We start from the raw sequence: 13,656 nt of genomic DNA, 5'->3' as shown, positions 1-13,656 counted from the left end.
TGACAGAAACCACAGAGACAAGGTAAAGAATGAGATTATTTAAAAAGTGCATATCCTACCATCAGTTCTCAAATTTGTACATGATAATATTTATGGTAACCTCCAATATTTATATACTGCTACAGTATATATAAAATCTTCATTTAACCTAGGAGTTAGATCATTCCGTATCCCCATTTTACTGATGAGGAGAATGAGACCCAGAGGCTAAGTAATTTGCTTAGTTATACAACTAGAATTTGAAACCAAGCAGTGTGACTCCAGGGTATCACACAAAGCTATGCAATTTTTCCATTGCCCAGAGGTGCTCAGAAGGAGCCAGCTGGCACATGAAGTCAACCCATTTGACAATGCTCGTTCAACATCCCCAGCTGAAGTCTAAAGCCACCTGGAAAATTGGGCCTAGGATGTACAGCGGCTGTGCCTGACGGCACATCTGACGCGAGCTCGGGTGGGGTAGAGAGTAGGGGGCGATAGTCGGGGGTGGTGGGAGAAGGAGGCGGCGAATCACTTACAAATGGCGCCCAAGCAGGACCTGAAGCCCAAGTTTCAGGAAGGTGAACGAGTACTGTGCTTTCACGGGCCTCTTTTGGTACCAGGGATTGAACTCGGGTCCTTGCGCTTGGCCACCGAACCGCTGAGCTAAATCCCCAGCCCTTCACGGGCCTCTTCTTTATGAAGCAAAGTGTGTAAAGGTTGCCATAAAGGACAAACAAGTAAAATACTTTATACATTACAGTGGTTGGAATAAAAATTGGGACGAATGGGTTCCAGAAAGCAGAGTACACAAATATGTGGACACCAATCTACAGAAACAGCGAGAACTTCAAAAAGCCAATCAGGAGCAATATGCAGAAGGAAAGATGAGAGGGGCTGCTCCAGGAAAGAAGACATCTGGTCTGCAACAGAAAAATGTTGAAGTGAAGACAAAAAAGAACAAACAAAAAAACCCTGGTAATGGAGATGGTGGCAGTACTTGAGACACCCTTCCTCGGAAGAAGAGGGCCCTGGTAGATCCTACTGTTGAAAATGAAGAAACATTTATGAACAAAGTTGAAGTTAAAGTAAAGATCCCTGAAGAGCTAAAACCGTGGCTTGTTGATGACTGGGACTTAATTACCAGACAGAAACAGCTCTTTTACCTTCCTGCCAAGAAGAATGTGGATTCCATTCTAGAGGACTATGAAAATTTTAAGAAATCTCAAGGAAACACAGATAATAAGGAGTATGCTGTTAATGAGGTTGCAGCAGGGATAAAAGAATACTTCAATGTGATGCTGGGCACTCAGCTCCTCTACAAATTTGAGAGACCACAGTATGCTGAGATTCTTGCTGATCACCCTGATGCCCCCATGTCCCAGGTGTATGGAGCACCAGATCTACTGAGATTATTTGTACGAATTGGAGCAATGTTGGCCTATATACCTCTGGATGAGAAGAGCCTTGCTTTATTACTGAATTATCTTCATGGTTTCCTCAAGTATCTAGCGAAGAATTCAGCAAGTTTGTTTAGCGCCAGTTATTACGAAGTGGACCCGCCTGAGTCCCATCTGAAAGCAGTGTGAGGCATTCTCACCCGTGTCTGATATCTGTCAACACGTTTTCGTTCCTAGTCCTTCTCTTGTACAAATGATGTACTTTGAAGATGCTAGTGTATAACAGAGTTGATGTTTTGATTTTAAACAGAAAATAAAAGGGATTACAGCTCCTTTATTTTTTTTTCCTTTTCATTTCAAAGTTGCTGCCAGTGTATTCAATGATGGACAAGAAAGAGATACGGTGTAGAGTGTTTTATTGCTTAGTTGACAAAGCTGCTTTTGAATGCTCGTGGTTCTACTCCTTTGACACTACGCAGTTTATAATACATGTTAATGCTATATGACAAAATGCTCTGATTCCTAGTGCCAAAGGTCCAATTCGTGTATATAACTGAACACACTCAACCATTTGTTCTCTTTTTTTTTTTTTTTAACAGTGCTTAAAGAGCCTTTTCTTTGCAAGTCATCCCTGTTGTTCCTTAGGCATTTTATCTTTGCTCAAATTGTTGAAGAATGGTGAACTGTTTCATGGTTTTTGTATTTGTTTCTAATGCACGTTTTAACATGATAGACGCAATGCATTGTGTAGCTACAGTTTTCTGGAAAAGTCAATCTTTTAGGAATTGTTTTTCAGATCTTCAATAAATTTTTTCTTTAAATTAAAAAAAAAACAAAAGAAAAAAAAAAAACACCTGAACACAGCCAAGTCCTCAGTATCTTTGAGAGACTGGTTACAGGGCTCTCCATGGGTTATCAAGGCTGCAGATACTACAGTGTTTTATGTAAAATGGTGTAGATGTTGAATATAATCTGTGCATATCCTCCTATATACCGTAAGTCGCCTCTAGATTACTTATAATACCTAATACAATGTAGATGCTACGTAAATAATTGTTATACTATATTATAGAACAACAAAAAAAATCTGTGTCCGTTCCATACAGACATGTATTTTTCCCAATTATTTTTGATCTGAGGTTGGATCAGTCTGCAGCTGGCTGAATCCATAGATGTGCAAACCACAGATACACAAGGCCAACTGTACTTTTATCTTTGCCCCAAGCAGCTTCCACTTGCCAGCCTGTGTGCTCAGAGGATGAGTTCCATGCAGTAAGGAAGTCTTTTTAATTCACAGAAGGATGACACGGCCTAGCTATGCTCCTACTTTAGCCGTGGAACTACACTACCCTATTCTGTGTGGGAAGACACTTACAAGGATGTTTAATACAACATCCTTAGTCATAATGAATACCAAAATTAAAAGAATATATTTTACTCATGTTGGACTTCTATGAAGCACTCAGAAAGGATTAACTATTATGTACACATAAATTTTTAAAACATAATATTGAGTGAAAATCAAGTTACAAATTCTGCTTAGTACATTGTAAATTTTGCAATAAAAAGTATACATTTTACACACACACACACACACACACACACACACACACACACATATGCTATTTCCTCAAAAAAAGACCTAACCAGAAAATAATCAGCCTTCAAGACTAGAAATCAAAAATACCAGAACCAACCAGCCTCTCATTGCTCTATCTGCCTTACAGAGGAACGACTGAGCAGGAGAATACTGAGGACAGGGAAGACACGTCAGGCTGACTGGGACTGGCTTTCAAATTCCAGCTCTCAAGGCTGATTATTTTCTAGTTAGGTCTTATTTTCAGGGAAACACGGGTATATATCACATACGTACTCAAAATTCATGGTGGCACTTGCTTCTGAGGAGAAGAAAAGATTGGAATTTAGGGCTAAAAGCACAGAGGTCTTAAATGTACCTGTGACGTTTCATTCCTTTTTAATAAGACTTAAAGCAAATATAGCAAAATGTTTACCTCCATCCACTCTGGATCATACATATGCAAAAAGTATCTGACATGAAAATAAAGATTTCTTAAGAAAGACTTGGAGGGAGCTTAAGAATAGGAGAGTAACAAGGCTATGCTGTGTGGTCAATAAGAGAAATTTCAGGGTTCACAGCTTCCAAGGTGGAACAGTTACAGAAAAGACAAGGTATAGGGTGCAGCCATTTGAATGGGCTACTCAGGCAGACAGAAGTGGAAATCGATGGTGCAAAGATGTAAAGGATGCAGGTGTGGCACTAACATGGAGGCTGAGGTTCTCCAGAATGATGACGAGCCAGAGGGGAAAGATATAGTTGCCAGAGTCCTCATTGAATATGATTATAGGGCAAAGAGATTAGTGGAAGAAAAACTGAGGATGGAACGAGGGTGGAGTACATGTGCATCAGCGGAAAAGCAGCTGCTGAAAGAAGTCACAATGATGAGCAAAAGCATGCTCTGCCCATCTCCATGTTCCAGCACGGTGGAGGGAGAACGAATGAGTACCCCACATTTGGAACTGCTGAAAAGTACCAGGATTCCGGGAAAGTCTGATTTCAGTTAGAGTGAGGAAATAGTCACATTAAAAATCTTATAGAAGCTGGGCATGATGGCACACGCCTGCAATCCCAGCACTCGGGAGGCTGAGGCAGGAGGATCGCTGTGAGTTTGAGACCAGCCTGGGCTACATAGTGAGTTCCAGGTCAGTCTCAACTACACAGTGAGACCCTATCTCAAAAAAAAAAAAAAATCTTATAGAAACTCTAACTTTGCCATTCACTGACCTAAAATCATGTGTGCAATCAGAAAGGAAAATAAAGGTCCGGGGATTTAGCTCAGTGGTTCCATCACTTGCCTCGCGAGCACAAGGTCCCAAGTTTGATCCTCAGTACCAAAAAATAAAAAATGAAAGAAAGGAATGGAAGATTTTTACCAATATGTGCATGCATGCACACATGCACACACACACACACACACACACACACACACACACACACTGAAGAAGAAGGAGAGGATGGGATGAGGAGGAAGTACAGAAGGGGAGGGGAGAAAGAGGAGGGAGGAGGAGGAAGAAGAATAAGCAAGGCCCTATTACACTGGAAATAAAATTGCCAACTGCACCAAAGAAGAGGGAATGCTGAAAGACATTATCACAAAACCAAAGGCCAAACAATCCATACAAATATTCACTCTTGAGCCAGGCTGGTGGCTCAAAAACTTGGAAGGCTGAGTCAGAAGGCTGAGTCACTGTGAGTTCACGATCAGCCTAGGCTACAAACTGAGATTCTGTCTCAAAACAAACAAACAAAAATTCACTCTTGGAAAATCAAGTTGGCATAGAGTGAAATAACTAAGGAAGATGATAAAGGAATTTCAGGGTACTTTGAAGAGGTAACTCTGGTTCAGGGAATGGTTTGGGTTCTGGAAATAGCTCTGGGAAAGTATCAAGAAATAAACAAAGAGTCTGGGATATATAGCTCAGTGGTTCTGTCGCCTGTTTCAGAAACACAAAGTCCCTAGTTCAATCCCTGGTATGAAAAAAGAAGAAGGTGTGGGGAGAAGCAAGAAAGAAGCAGAGAGAGAGAGAGAAAGAGAGGGAGGGAGAGAGAGAAGGGAAGAAAGGAAGAAAGGGGGAGGGGGGAAGGAAGAGAGAGCTGAGATTCAGAGTCCAAAATTGGCCCACGTCCTGAGGGAGAAGGCAGGAGCAACACACTGAAACTTACATCTTCTTCAAAATAAAGCTAGAAAAGTAACTAGATCAGAATGTGAAGAGGAAGACAGACAAGAAGCAAAGACGGGAAGAACAATAGTTTGTAGTTTCAGAGGTCCTCTCACCCCACTTTCAGGCTGAGAGAAACTCCAAAGGCTGAGTTTGCCCGCCACGGGTGCCAAGACACGTGAAACCACACTTTCCACTCCGCAGCACTGAACAGCCCCCTTCACGAGGCCCGCAGCCATCTTGGTGGCACCAGAAAGAGGAAGCGCATGTCCTCTTATCTTTGAACTAACCCATACTTCAGGAGGGTTTGGCACACACCCGCCCACCGTTCCTCAAACAGTTTGGCCAAGGGAAGAACATAAACCCAGAGCAAACTACATCCCATACTTTACTTTTTTCTCCCAAATCCATTCATTCCACTTATGTTTTCAAGTGGTCTTTTTCTTACTCTGGACAAAGAAAAAGTAAAGCTCTGCACCGTAGCGTCTTCTTTCAAATTGTAGTGCCTCATACCTGTGCCCTGCCTTTTGAATTTCCAAGAGAAGAATGTTGACGTTTCCCCCTTCACGTCTCCCAATTAGACTCTCCAAGTAAACCCAATGAAGCCCAACGAGGCCTTAGAAAGAGCACAGTAATAGTGCACACACCTAGCCACAATTATTTTTGTAGCTCTAAAATATTTGACTTCCAAGTGTCTCAAAATTCAGCAAAACAAAATCATTCTAAAGTATAAAATAAGTGATGTCAAGCTCATCTTTGCTTTCTTGGCAGTAGTGAGAGAGCAACAATAAAATGACTGAAATGGTGGGACACAAGGGCACTGGAACACAGAGGTGAAAAGTAACTTTTTACAGCTGTGTAGTTTGATAAAATTACCAAACACCCTTATCCCATCTCAACAACATCCAACTCTTACAACAAAATATCTCACTGTGTTCGCAGAGGGTAAGAGAAAAACAGCAGGGAGATGATGGGAAGGTAGGAGGAGAGGGCTTTCTAAGATACTAGCAACAGTCCTCATTTTGCCTGGCTTCAGACTTGATTGCGTTACACTCCTATGACCAAGGTCCGAGCAGAATTCTCTTAGTTTTCTGTGCACAGAGTAACACTTCCTTAGTTGTCTCAGGGAATTTGAGTGCAGAATCCACTAAAAATAATCCCATCTGGACCTGTAACTTCCTGCTGTGGCAAGTGCCATCTCCTGCAGGAACACAGTTCTCACTCAACAGTTTCCAACCTCCCTTCAAGCTCACACCCCCAGTCACATCTGACAAAGATAGTTCCCCCATGAAGTGTGGCTGCCTATCTCATTTTGCCCAAAGTGGCAAAAGAATATTTTAATATTTAAAGACCTAGAAAACAATAATAGCTAATAATACTTGTTCAGCATTAACTATGTGCTATCATTGCTCTAAGAACTTCCTGTGTACTAATCCCCACAAAAACTCGTAAGTATTCTTACCTGTAAATTACAGATTAAAAACCTGAGGAACAGAGAATTTAAACAGTTCTCCCAGGTAAAAACAGTAGTCAGTAAGGGGCAGAGCCAGGATTTGAACCCTGGAGTCTAATTCCAGGGCCCATACTCTTAACTATGATGTGATTTTCTCCCTTCGAAGTGGACAAGACAGCTAATATGATGGTTTCACTTAGAAATACATAATTTACAATTTGCCACTGCCCCTGCTTCTCAACGACTTCCTGTTTGCTTAGCCTCATGGTTCACATCCGAAGCTTCCAGTCAGGCATCTCATCTAAACACAACAGGGTATACTGTGATATCTTGACTTAACAGAGCATGAAGCCAGGCTTCAGAAGAAGACAGTCCTCGAGTGAAGTCAGAAACAACGAGGCCCTTTGCTCACACCATCAAGGTTGACTCCAAATTTCTGAGTTAATCAACCAGGAAGACAGTATCAGCACTAACAGAATTCAAGGACTTGGAAGGTACACGACAGCAAGTTTAGACAAATACACTTAGTTTAGGGTATTTGTTCACTCAACAAATATTTTTAGAGCATTAGATATGCATATGACACTGGGCTGGATTCCAAGCACTCAAGAGGGAACCAAATCAAGTTCTTGCCCCTGCCAGCATTCGTCCTAGGGTGTGCAAATGGGGACTGAGAACAAGCAAATACCAACAAGTAAGAAACAATGCTGTGACAAATAATCGAGGGAATCTCTTTTCAAGGGACATAGTAAATTTGAGATGCTTGGAGATAGGTAGCTATTATAGGTCTTTATGCCTTTGTCGCAGGTCACCAGGAACTTCCAGATTTAAGAACAAAATCATGATGCTGCAATGCAAAATTCTCAACCTAGCGCTCCAGGCCCCACTCTAGTCTTCCCACACCACTCCCAAACACACCCTCTCTATCCCATGTAGGCCAATTTTCTCACTGGCACACAACACATTAAGTTCACCCACACCTTGTTCCCTGTCCTACATCTATTAATTCTACCTATCCTTCCAGCCCAGGCAGTTTTACCTTCCTCATTCTTATCCACTGAGGATTACCAGGCTCTCCTCTTTAAATTACTAGTTCTCAGATAATTAATTACCTAAAACTACAGTCATATGTCCTTCACTGCTCAAATGTCCTTCACTGTTTACTGTTTCCTTACCTGCACCACGACCTAGTACTACGATTTTAACACAAGTCACCACAATCTCCTCCTAGCAAGTATGGGCAGGAAGGGAAAGAGATCTGGCCCATGTCCAGTGTTTTCAAATCCAGAGGCAGAGAGAAACGATTCAGGCTCAGAGAAGCAGCTCAAGGGATCAAGCATAGTGTCTAAGAAACACAGTTCCAAAACAGGGAGGCACAAGGTTTCCAATCAAGTGAAAAGATCCCAAAAAACTGAAAGTACAAATAAGAACGCAGTACCCGTGAGGAACTAAGAATTCAGGTAACTGAGTAGAGGGCAAGCATAAGCTTGGTCTCATAGTGTGGCACAATACAGAATAGAGTAGAGACTTGTGACTTAGGATCATAACTAGGGGGACCAGATATTGACCGGCAGCAAAAGGAATGTGGAGGAAAACCCAAAAACCTAAAATCTAAGAATGAAAAACCCAATTCAAGTATATGACAATTCTAAGCTGTAGAGATTATTAGCACAATTCTTTTGGCAGAAGTGGATAAAGTAGATAAAAGAGAGGTGGTGAAGGCCGAAAGTGTTTACATATAAATTATTAGTCCTTTAAGGGAAGAACTAATGCTATCCTCATTTCTACCCTCCACAGTTCTTGGCAAAATAAATATTGGATACATTAAAAAACAATCACAGTTTGGATCATACCCAATGGCGGGGAGGGGAAGTAGGCCAAGATAGCATGAGTCATACTTAGACTATGTATTGTGCAGGTTAACAAGAAGCCTCTGTCACCTTGGCAAACAGTGGTAATGTGATCTGGTAAGGACTAGAAATGAACAGGTGAAACTAGACCAGTTTTGACAACAACCTCTTTCAAGGCCTTGAACAAGTCGTCTCAGTTCCTAGCACCTCAATTACTGCATCTATAAAGGAGTAAATAAAACTACTGTAAATGTATAAAGGAGTAAATTCTGTAAAGGGGTAAATAACTATTCCAATTTTTTTCATAATTTCAGGAACACTCTTTCCCCAGATCTTTTCCCCGATTTGTAACCTGACACTGTAACCTGTCCTTCCCACCAACTGTCCATTTTACAACACCATCCCCACACACACTGGTCTACATTTTTTTTTTCCTTTTTCAAAACACTTGTAAAATACTACGTAATTTTTGTAGTATCTTTATTGATGCCTACTAGAATTTAACTTCCATAAAGGCAAAGATCTTTGTTCTATTTGCTGATATACTTCAAGCCTCTGAATGTTGTCTGAAATAGAAGGCCCAATAAATTTTTGTTGAATGAACATATTAAAGGACAAAATCTTGTGAAACAAAAAACTAGAATAAACCACCTAACTTCTTTTCGAGGCCAGGCGAATTTCTTCTCGCCTGTGCCCTCAAGCATCGTTATATGCCCGGGTACCCTGTATCACAGTGTGGGGTGGGCGCACTAAATTCTTACAAATTACTAATTAAATTATGGATCCAAAAGATCACACAGAACCACGGTGCTCTGAGGCCACCTGCTGGCAACTCTATTTAGCAGCTCCAGAAACCTTTAAACTGACAGGAATTTCCAGGGAGGCGTGGAGTTGCAGGAAAAATTACTTTCACTTAGTGAAGACAACCAGTCTACAGATAAAAGGTCTAAAGGAAGTAGGCTGGTAATCAGGCATTCGCAAAGGCTCTTGGAAGAGATAGATTAAAAATTTCTTCTGAAGAACCATACACTCTGGGTTTCCCACAACTTATTTCCGCTTACAATGACAACGGTAAACAGGAGGTACTGAGTGCTCATGTGCCTGATACCGTTTTGTTTCAGATAACTTTAACATCCAATCTTTTTATGTAAGGGCCACAGTTGCCACCAGTTTATAGATGAACATTTCCTTCTGGAGTGTTTTCATTTAAGTAAGACAGTGAAGCAATTTAAACAAAGACATCAGTGAGAAAAAAATCAAGGCATGGTGTGTGCTCGCAATCTGGGGAGTACAGTATTAAGGTGTAAGTAAGTGCTGGTCGTGAGACTCAACTGAAGAGGAACAAGCTTCAAACTACTGACCTCTTCGCTGCCCTCCTCCGGCCAGGTACAGCCACTGTCCTGGGCTCCGGATATTTCATTCGGATCACACCAGAAAAAGGCGGTACAGTACAGCCAGGCCTTCTCCCCGCCTCAGGCCACTCTCTGGCTCCGAGGGCGGGAACGCTCGGGTCAGACTAGAGCGCGGCCGGAAGTGCAGCCCCTCTCCCCGGAAGTCGCCGTCACTACGTCCCACAGCCGATGCGGCGGCGCTCACCCGCGCTCGGGCGGCTCGTCTCCCTTGGTCCTGTTTGCGGAAAGCACTTCCCCTCGCCACCCCTCGGCGCTACCAGAGAGGCGGGCGGGCGGACTGTCCACCGCGGCTCCCTCCGCCTCCGCCGGAGGAGGCCTCTGCTCTGAGCAGCCTGCGCGACGTGGAAAGTTGTCCCATCAGGGCCCAGCAGCCATGGCCCCCGTTCGGGACGGCCTCGGCGCGCCTGGCCGTGTGGCCCCTGGCGGAATAACCCTCAGGGCTCCCCTCGGCCCTGTGCCGGACTTAGGTCAAGAAAAAGACTTCCTTCGGCTCGCAACCCTGATCCCCACAAATCGGCTCCCTGGGCGACGGACAACTGCGCCCCCTGGTGACCACTCTGTCCTCCAGCCGGCCTTGACTGTAGGGCTTCTCAAACGGGGTAGGAAACGGATCTGGGTGCCAGATACGCTTTGTTTTAATGTTTAAGGTTTATTATGTCTTTATTTAAAATTACAACCAACACAATAAATTCGTAATCTCTAATATTTGAATGAAAGTCTGCTTTTGATACCTAACATTGGTTTTTAAAATGTTAAATACATAATACGCAAGTATTGCAAAAATTATAAAGGTGGTACTCAAATGGCAAATGTCAGAAAAGAAACGTCAGTGGAAAATATGCTTTAAAAAGCTTTCTTCAGTGTCTCTCAAATAATGCATGTCTGTCAATCCGTTAATTGGTTAAGAAAGTTGAAAATGAAGATTATAGGTTCAAATTTTGTCTATGTCCCTTGCTAGTTATGTGACCTTAAGAAGGTTGTTTGACTTCTCTATTCCCTTCAAAATAGGGGCTACAATAGGAACTATAAAAACACTCGTTAACCACCACAAAGCACCTACTATATGTCAGACACCATTAATTCTAGATCCCTAGGAATTTTACGTCTAGAATAAAACCCACAGAACCAAGAAAGGAAATTAACTGCAGAGATTGTGGGAAGTGTAAAATTAAACCAAATTAAACATTTGGACAAGTAACAAGGATAACTATCTGGACACCCTGTCCTAGAAAACAGTATCATCTTCCCAAGATGAACCCCTAAGATAGATAGCAGACTGATCAACAGCTTCCAAACCCAGGGCACTCTCTTGGAGATACACCTGGGCAATATGCATGGGACTTCGCCTCCTGATAACATGGACCATGATTTCCCCAAATTTACCACCGGTGTCTGCAGACACCCTTTGCCTCTGGTTCCTGGGTCAACAAATGTGGAGATGTGGCAGCTGGAACTGAGTGAGAAGGAACTAGCCCAAGCACAGTTCACTAGTGATAGACTTTGTGCTACAGTTTAGGTTTGAGTGGCTCATCATACTAAGCCCTGACTCCAGTGTTCTCCAGACGTAGGAGAAGAAACAGATTTGAAAGAAAGAGCCTTAGTACCAGGCGGACCGTGAGAGTCCCATCTTATCACCCATCCTTCTACTTATAGGATAATATAGGCCATTCCAACCAAAGTGGAATATTCTAGCCCACCAGCCAAGGGATTTAAGTGACCCATCAGTCTCCTTGAGCCCCCTTCTCAGTGTCTGACATTTTCACGGCTAAGAAGTTACTCCTGACTGTGCTTTAGATGTGAGTGCTAGAATTCTCAGCTTATACCACCAGAAATATATCAATATTTCTTCCTAGTACTTTAATGTCCCTTCTTATGAGTGCAGAAGCACTTTAACACTCTTCAGTGCAGGGCAAAGAACCCATCTGCAAATCCAACTCTCTTCCTCTCTTAGTTATAGCTGTTGATATATCCAGGGGTAATTATGAGGTGTTATCAAAAACTACTGTAAATGCTTAAATTTTTTAAAAAATTGTATTACAGTAAAAGATACACTGCCATTCACTCTGAACACACTTATCCCATCATTCTTGCTCCTTTCTTGCTAGTTCTGGAAGTCCTTTCATGAGTATCTTTACCTGAAGTTATGGCTGCCTAGATGTTCTGAATCAGTTCAAAACATTTATCTTTCATGATCATTTTGACTTCAGAACCAGACACTGCACGGTGCTAGATCTAGCAATAAAGTAGATAAGAACAAAATGTGTTTATATGAGCCTGACTTTCCATGGAGTGACACTGGGTGGCAGCATTCGCTGTTTTTTGTTTGTTTTTTTTTTTAACCATGCCTTATAGAAAGACAGAAAAGAGGACTTCCACTTCGAAAAGTGACAAGAGCAATGGAATAAGTGTGTTCAAAGCAAGGAGGAGGAGGAGGGAGTATTTTGAATGGAATTGACAGCAATGTGCCCTTTACTGTGATAATATTTAAGCATTCACTATATTTTTATCACAACTGGTATATACATCTTTTTTTTTCCACAAATACCCTGTACTTGTAGCTCAGAGCCCATCACTAACTACAAAGAATTTTCTGGCTTCTACTACAACTGTTTATGTGTTTGTCTTACTTATAAAAATGCACACACTACCACCACTCCTGGATCACAAATAAGTTCCTTGAGGGAGGGAACTCTGGCTTTCTCCTTCAGCACTACACACTGCAGCTTACACAATGAATGGTGGTTGGACTGATGCCGGTGGTGACAAATGTCCAAGGCTTATGTGGGTTCTTGGTGTGGGGTTGTGTGTCCATGTTGCCTCTCTGTCCTGAGGAACTGCCTCTCTGAGAAATGGCATCTGTCTCCCCCGCGGCAACACGGGCTCTGTGAGCGCATGAGGTAACGTCACATGGCTGCTCAGTGAAAGAAAGAGGCAGCAGGCCATTTTCCTGACTCTCCTTACAGGTTTCCGGTTATAAATACCTGACGGTGCCTAGGTCCTTATCAAGTGGCTACAGTGCCGAGTGAGCTGTGACAGGTGCAGCTGAGGTTACTTCAGCCAGAAAGCCTGAGAATTAGCATACAGAGCGGTGGCGGCTCTGCTGCAAAGTGGCATTCTTCCACAGGTAGGCTGATTGATGAGAAGCCAGCTCACAAATTCACCCCGGGGACTTGAGGCTCCAGGGGGCTGATTCACGCTTTCCGCACTGGTATCTCCCCACCAGCAAGCCAGGCACCAACACTCATATTTAATAGACTGCAGGCCTCGTCACCGGGCCAGGCCACCGAGACATGCCCACGGTGGTACACACGATGCCCACGTCATACAAGTTTAGAGGGAAGAGCAGAGGGCAGGCATGTAATGTTTTTCCCCTTGAGAGGTATTTTAAAATAAATAAAATGCCATTTCCCTCAACATTACTAAGAAAAAGTTTTAAATTCAAACTTCTCTCTCATGCTTTGGAAAGAAAAAATAATAATAATCAGGTCCATGACCCTGTCACAAAGGAGCTGAAAAGCTGCCAGAGATGGCAGCCAGCATTGTGACAGAAGTGAGATTTAATAGAGAACAATTGTTTCCTGATGTCACAGGGAGGAAAGATGAGTCAGCCTTGGTTTATGTTGTATCAGACTGTAGAACAGAAAACAAGGAGCAGGGGGACTGCATGCATCTCTAAACGGATACACATTACCCGTGACTGCAAATACCAGACGCAGGACAGATGCCTCTTCCTTCAGAGGGAATAGCTAGAGGGGATGGATGCCACCTGGGCGGTGGAGGTCGCGGATCGTACAGACGGGACAGGGAGGGCCTGAAACTGGTGAGAG

The 13,656-nt window shown here is 42.8% G+C and overlaps 2 protein-coding genes across 7 annotated transcripts in view; one reads left to right on the top strand and one right to left on the bottom strand.

The window, feature by feature from the left end:
• Window positions 1-13,656, bottom strand: part of LOC104863342 (late cornified envelope protein 5A-like) — a 343,203-nt gene that overhangs the window by 194,740 nt on the left and 134,807 nt on the right. For 5 of the 6 annotated variants that reach the window (XM_033758181.1, XM_033758182.1, XM_033758179.1 and 2 more), the window contains exon 1: window positions 9,779-10,021. The exons of the other annotated variant lie outside the window; for it this stretch is intronic. The gene's annotated coding sequence lies outside the window, so the exon portion shown is untranslated. Of the gene's footprint in view, window positions 1-9,778; window positions 10,022-13,656 lie in introns of those variants that run through there. 6 annotated transcript variants of the gene reach the window in all.
• LOC104856919 (mortality factor 4-like protein 1) lies at window positions 405-1,565 on the top strand. Its single transcript, XM_019206392.1, is given in 2 exon segments — window positions 405-575; window positions 658-1,565. Coding segments are annotated over 2 exon segments (966 nt in total). The 5' UTR covers window positions 405-517.

This window comes from Fukomys damarensis, unplaced genomic scaffold, assembly GCF_012274545.1.
Source record: "Fukomys damarensis isolate Sample0158 unplaced genomic scaffold, DMR_v1.0_HiC HiC_scaffold_33, whole genome shotgun sequence".
NCBI lineage: Eukaryota > Metazoa > Chordata > Mammalia > Rodentia > Bathyergidae > Fukomys > Fukomys damarensis.
Note: the sequence above shows the minus strand (reverse complement) of the source record. Positions and strands in the feature narration are given on the sequence as shown.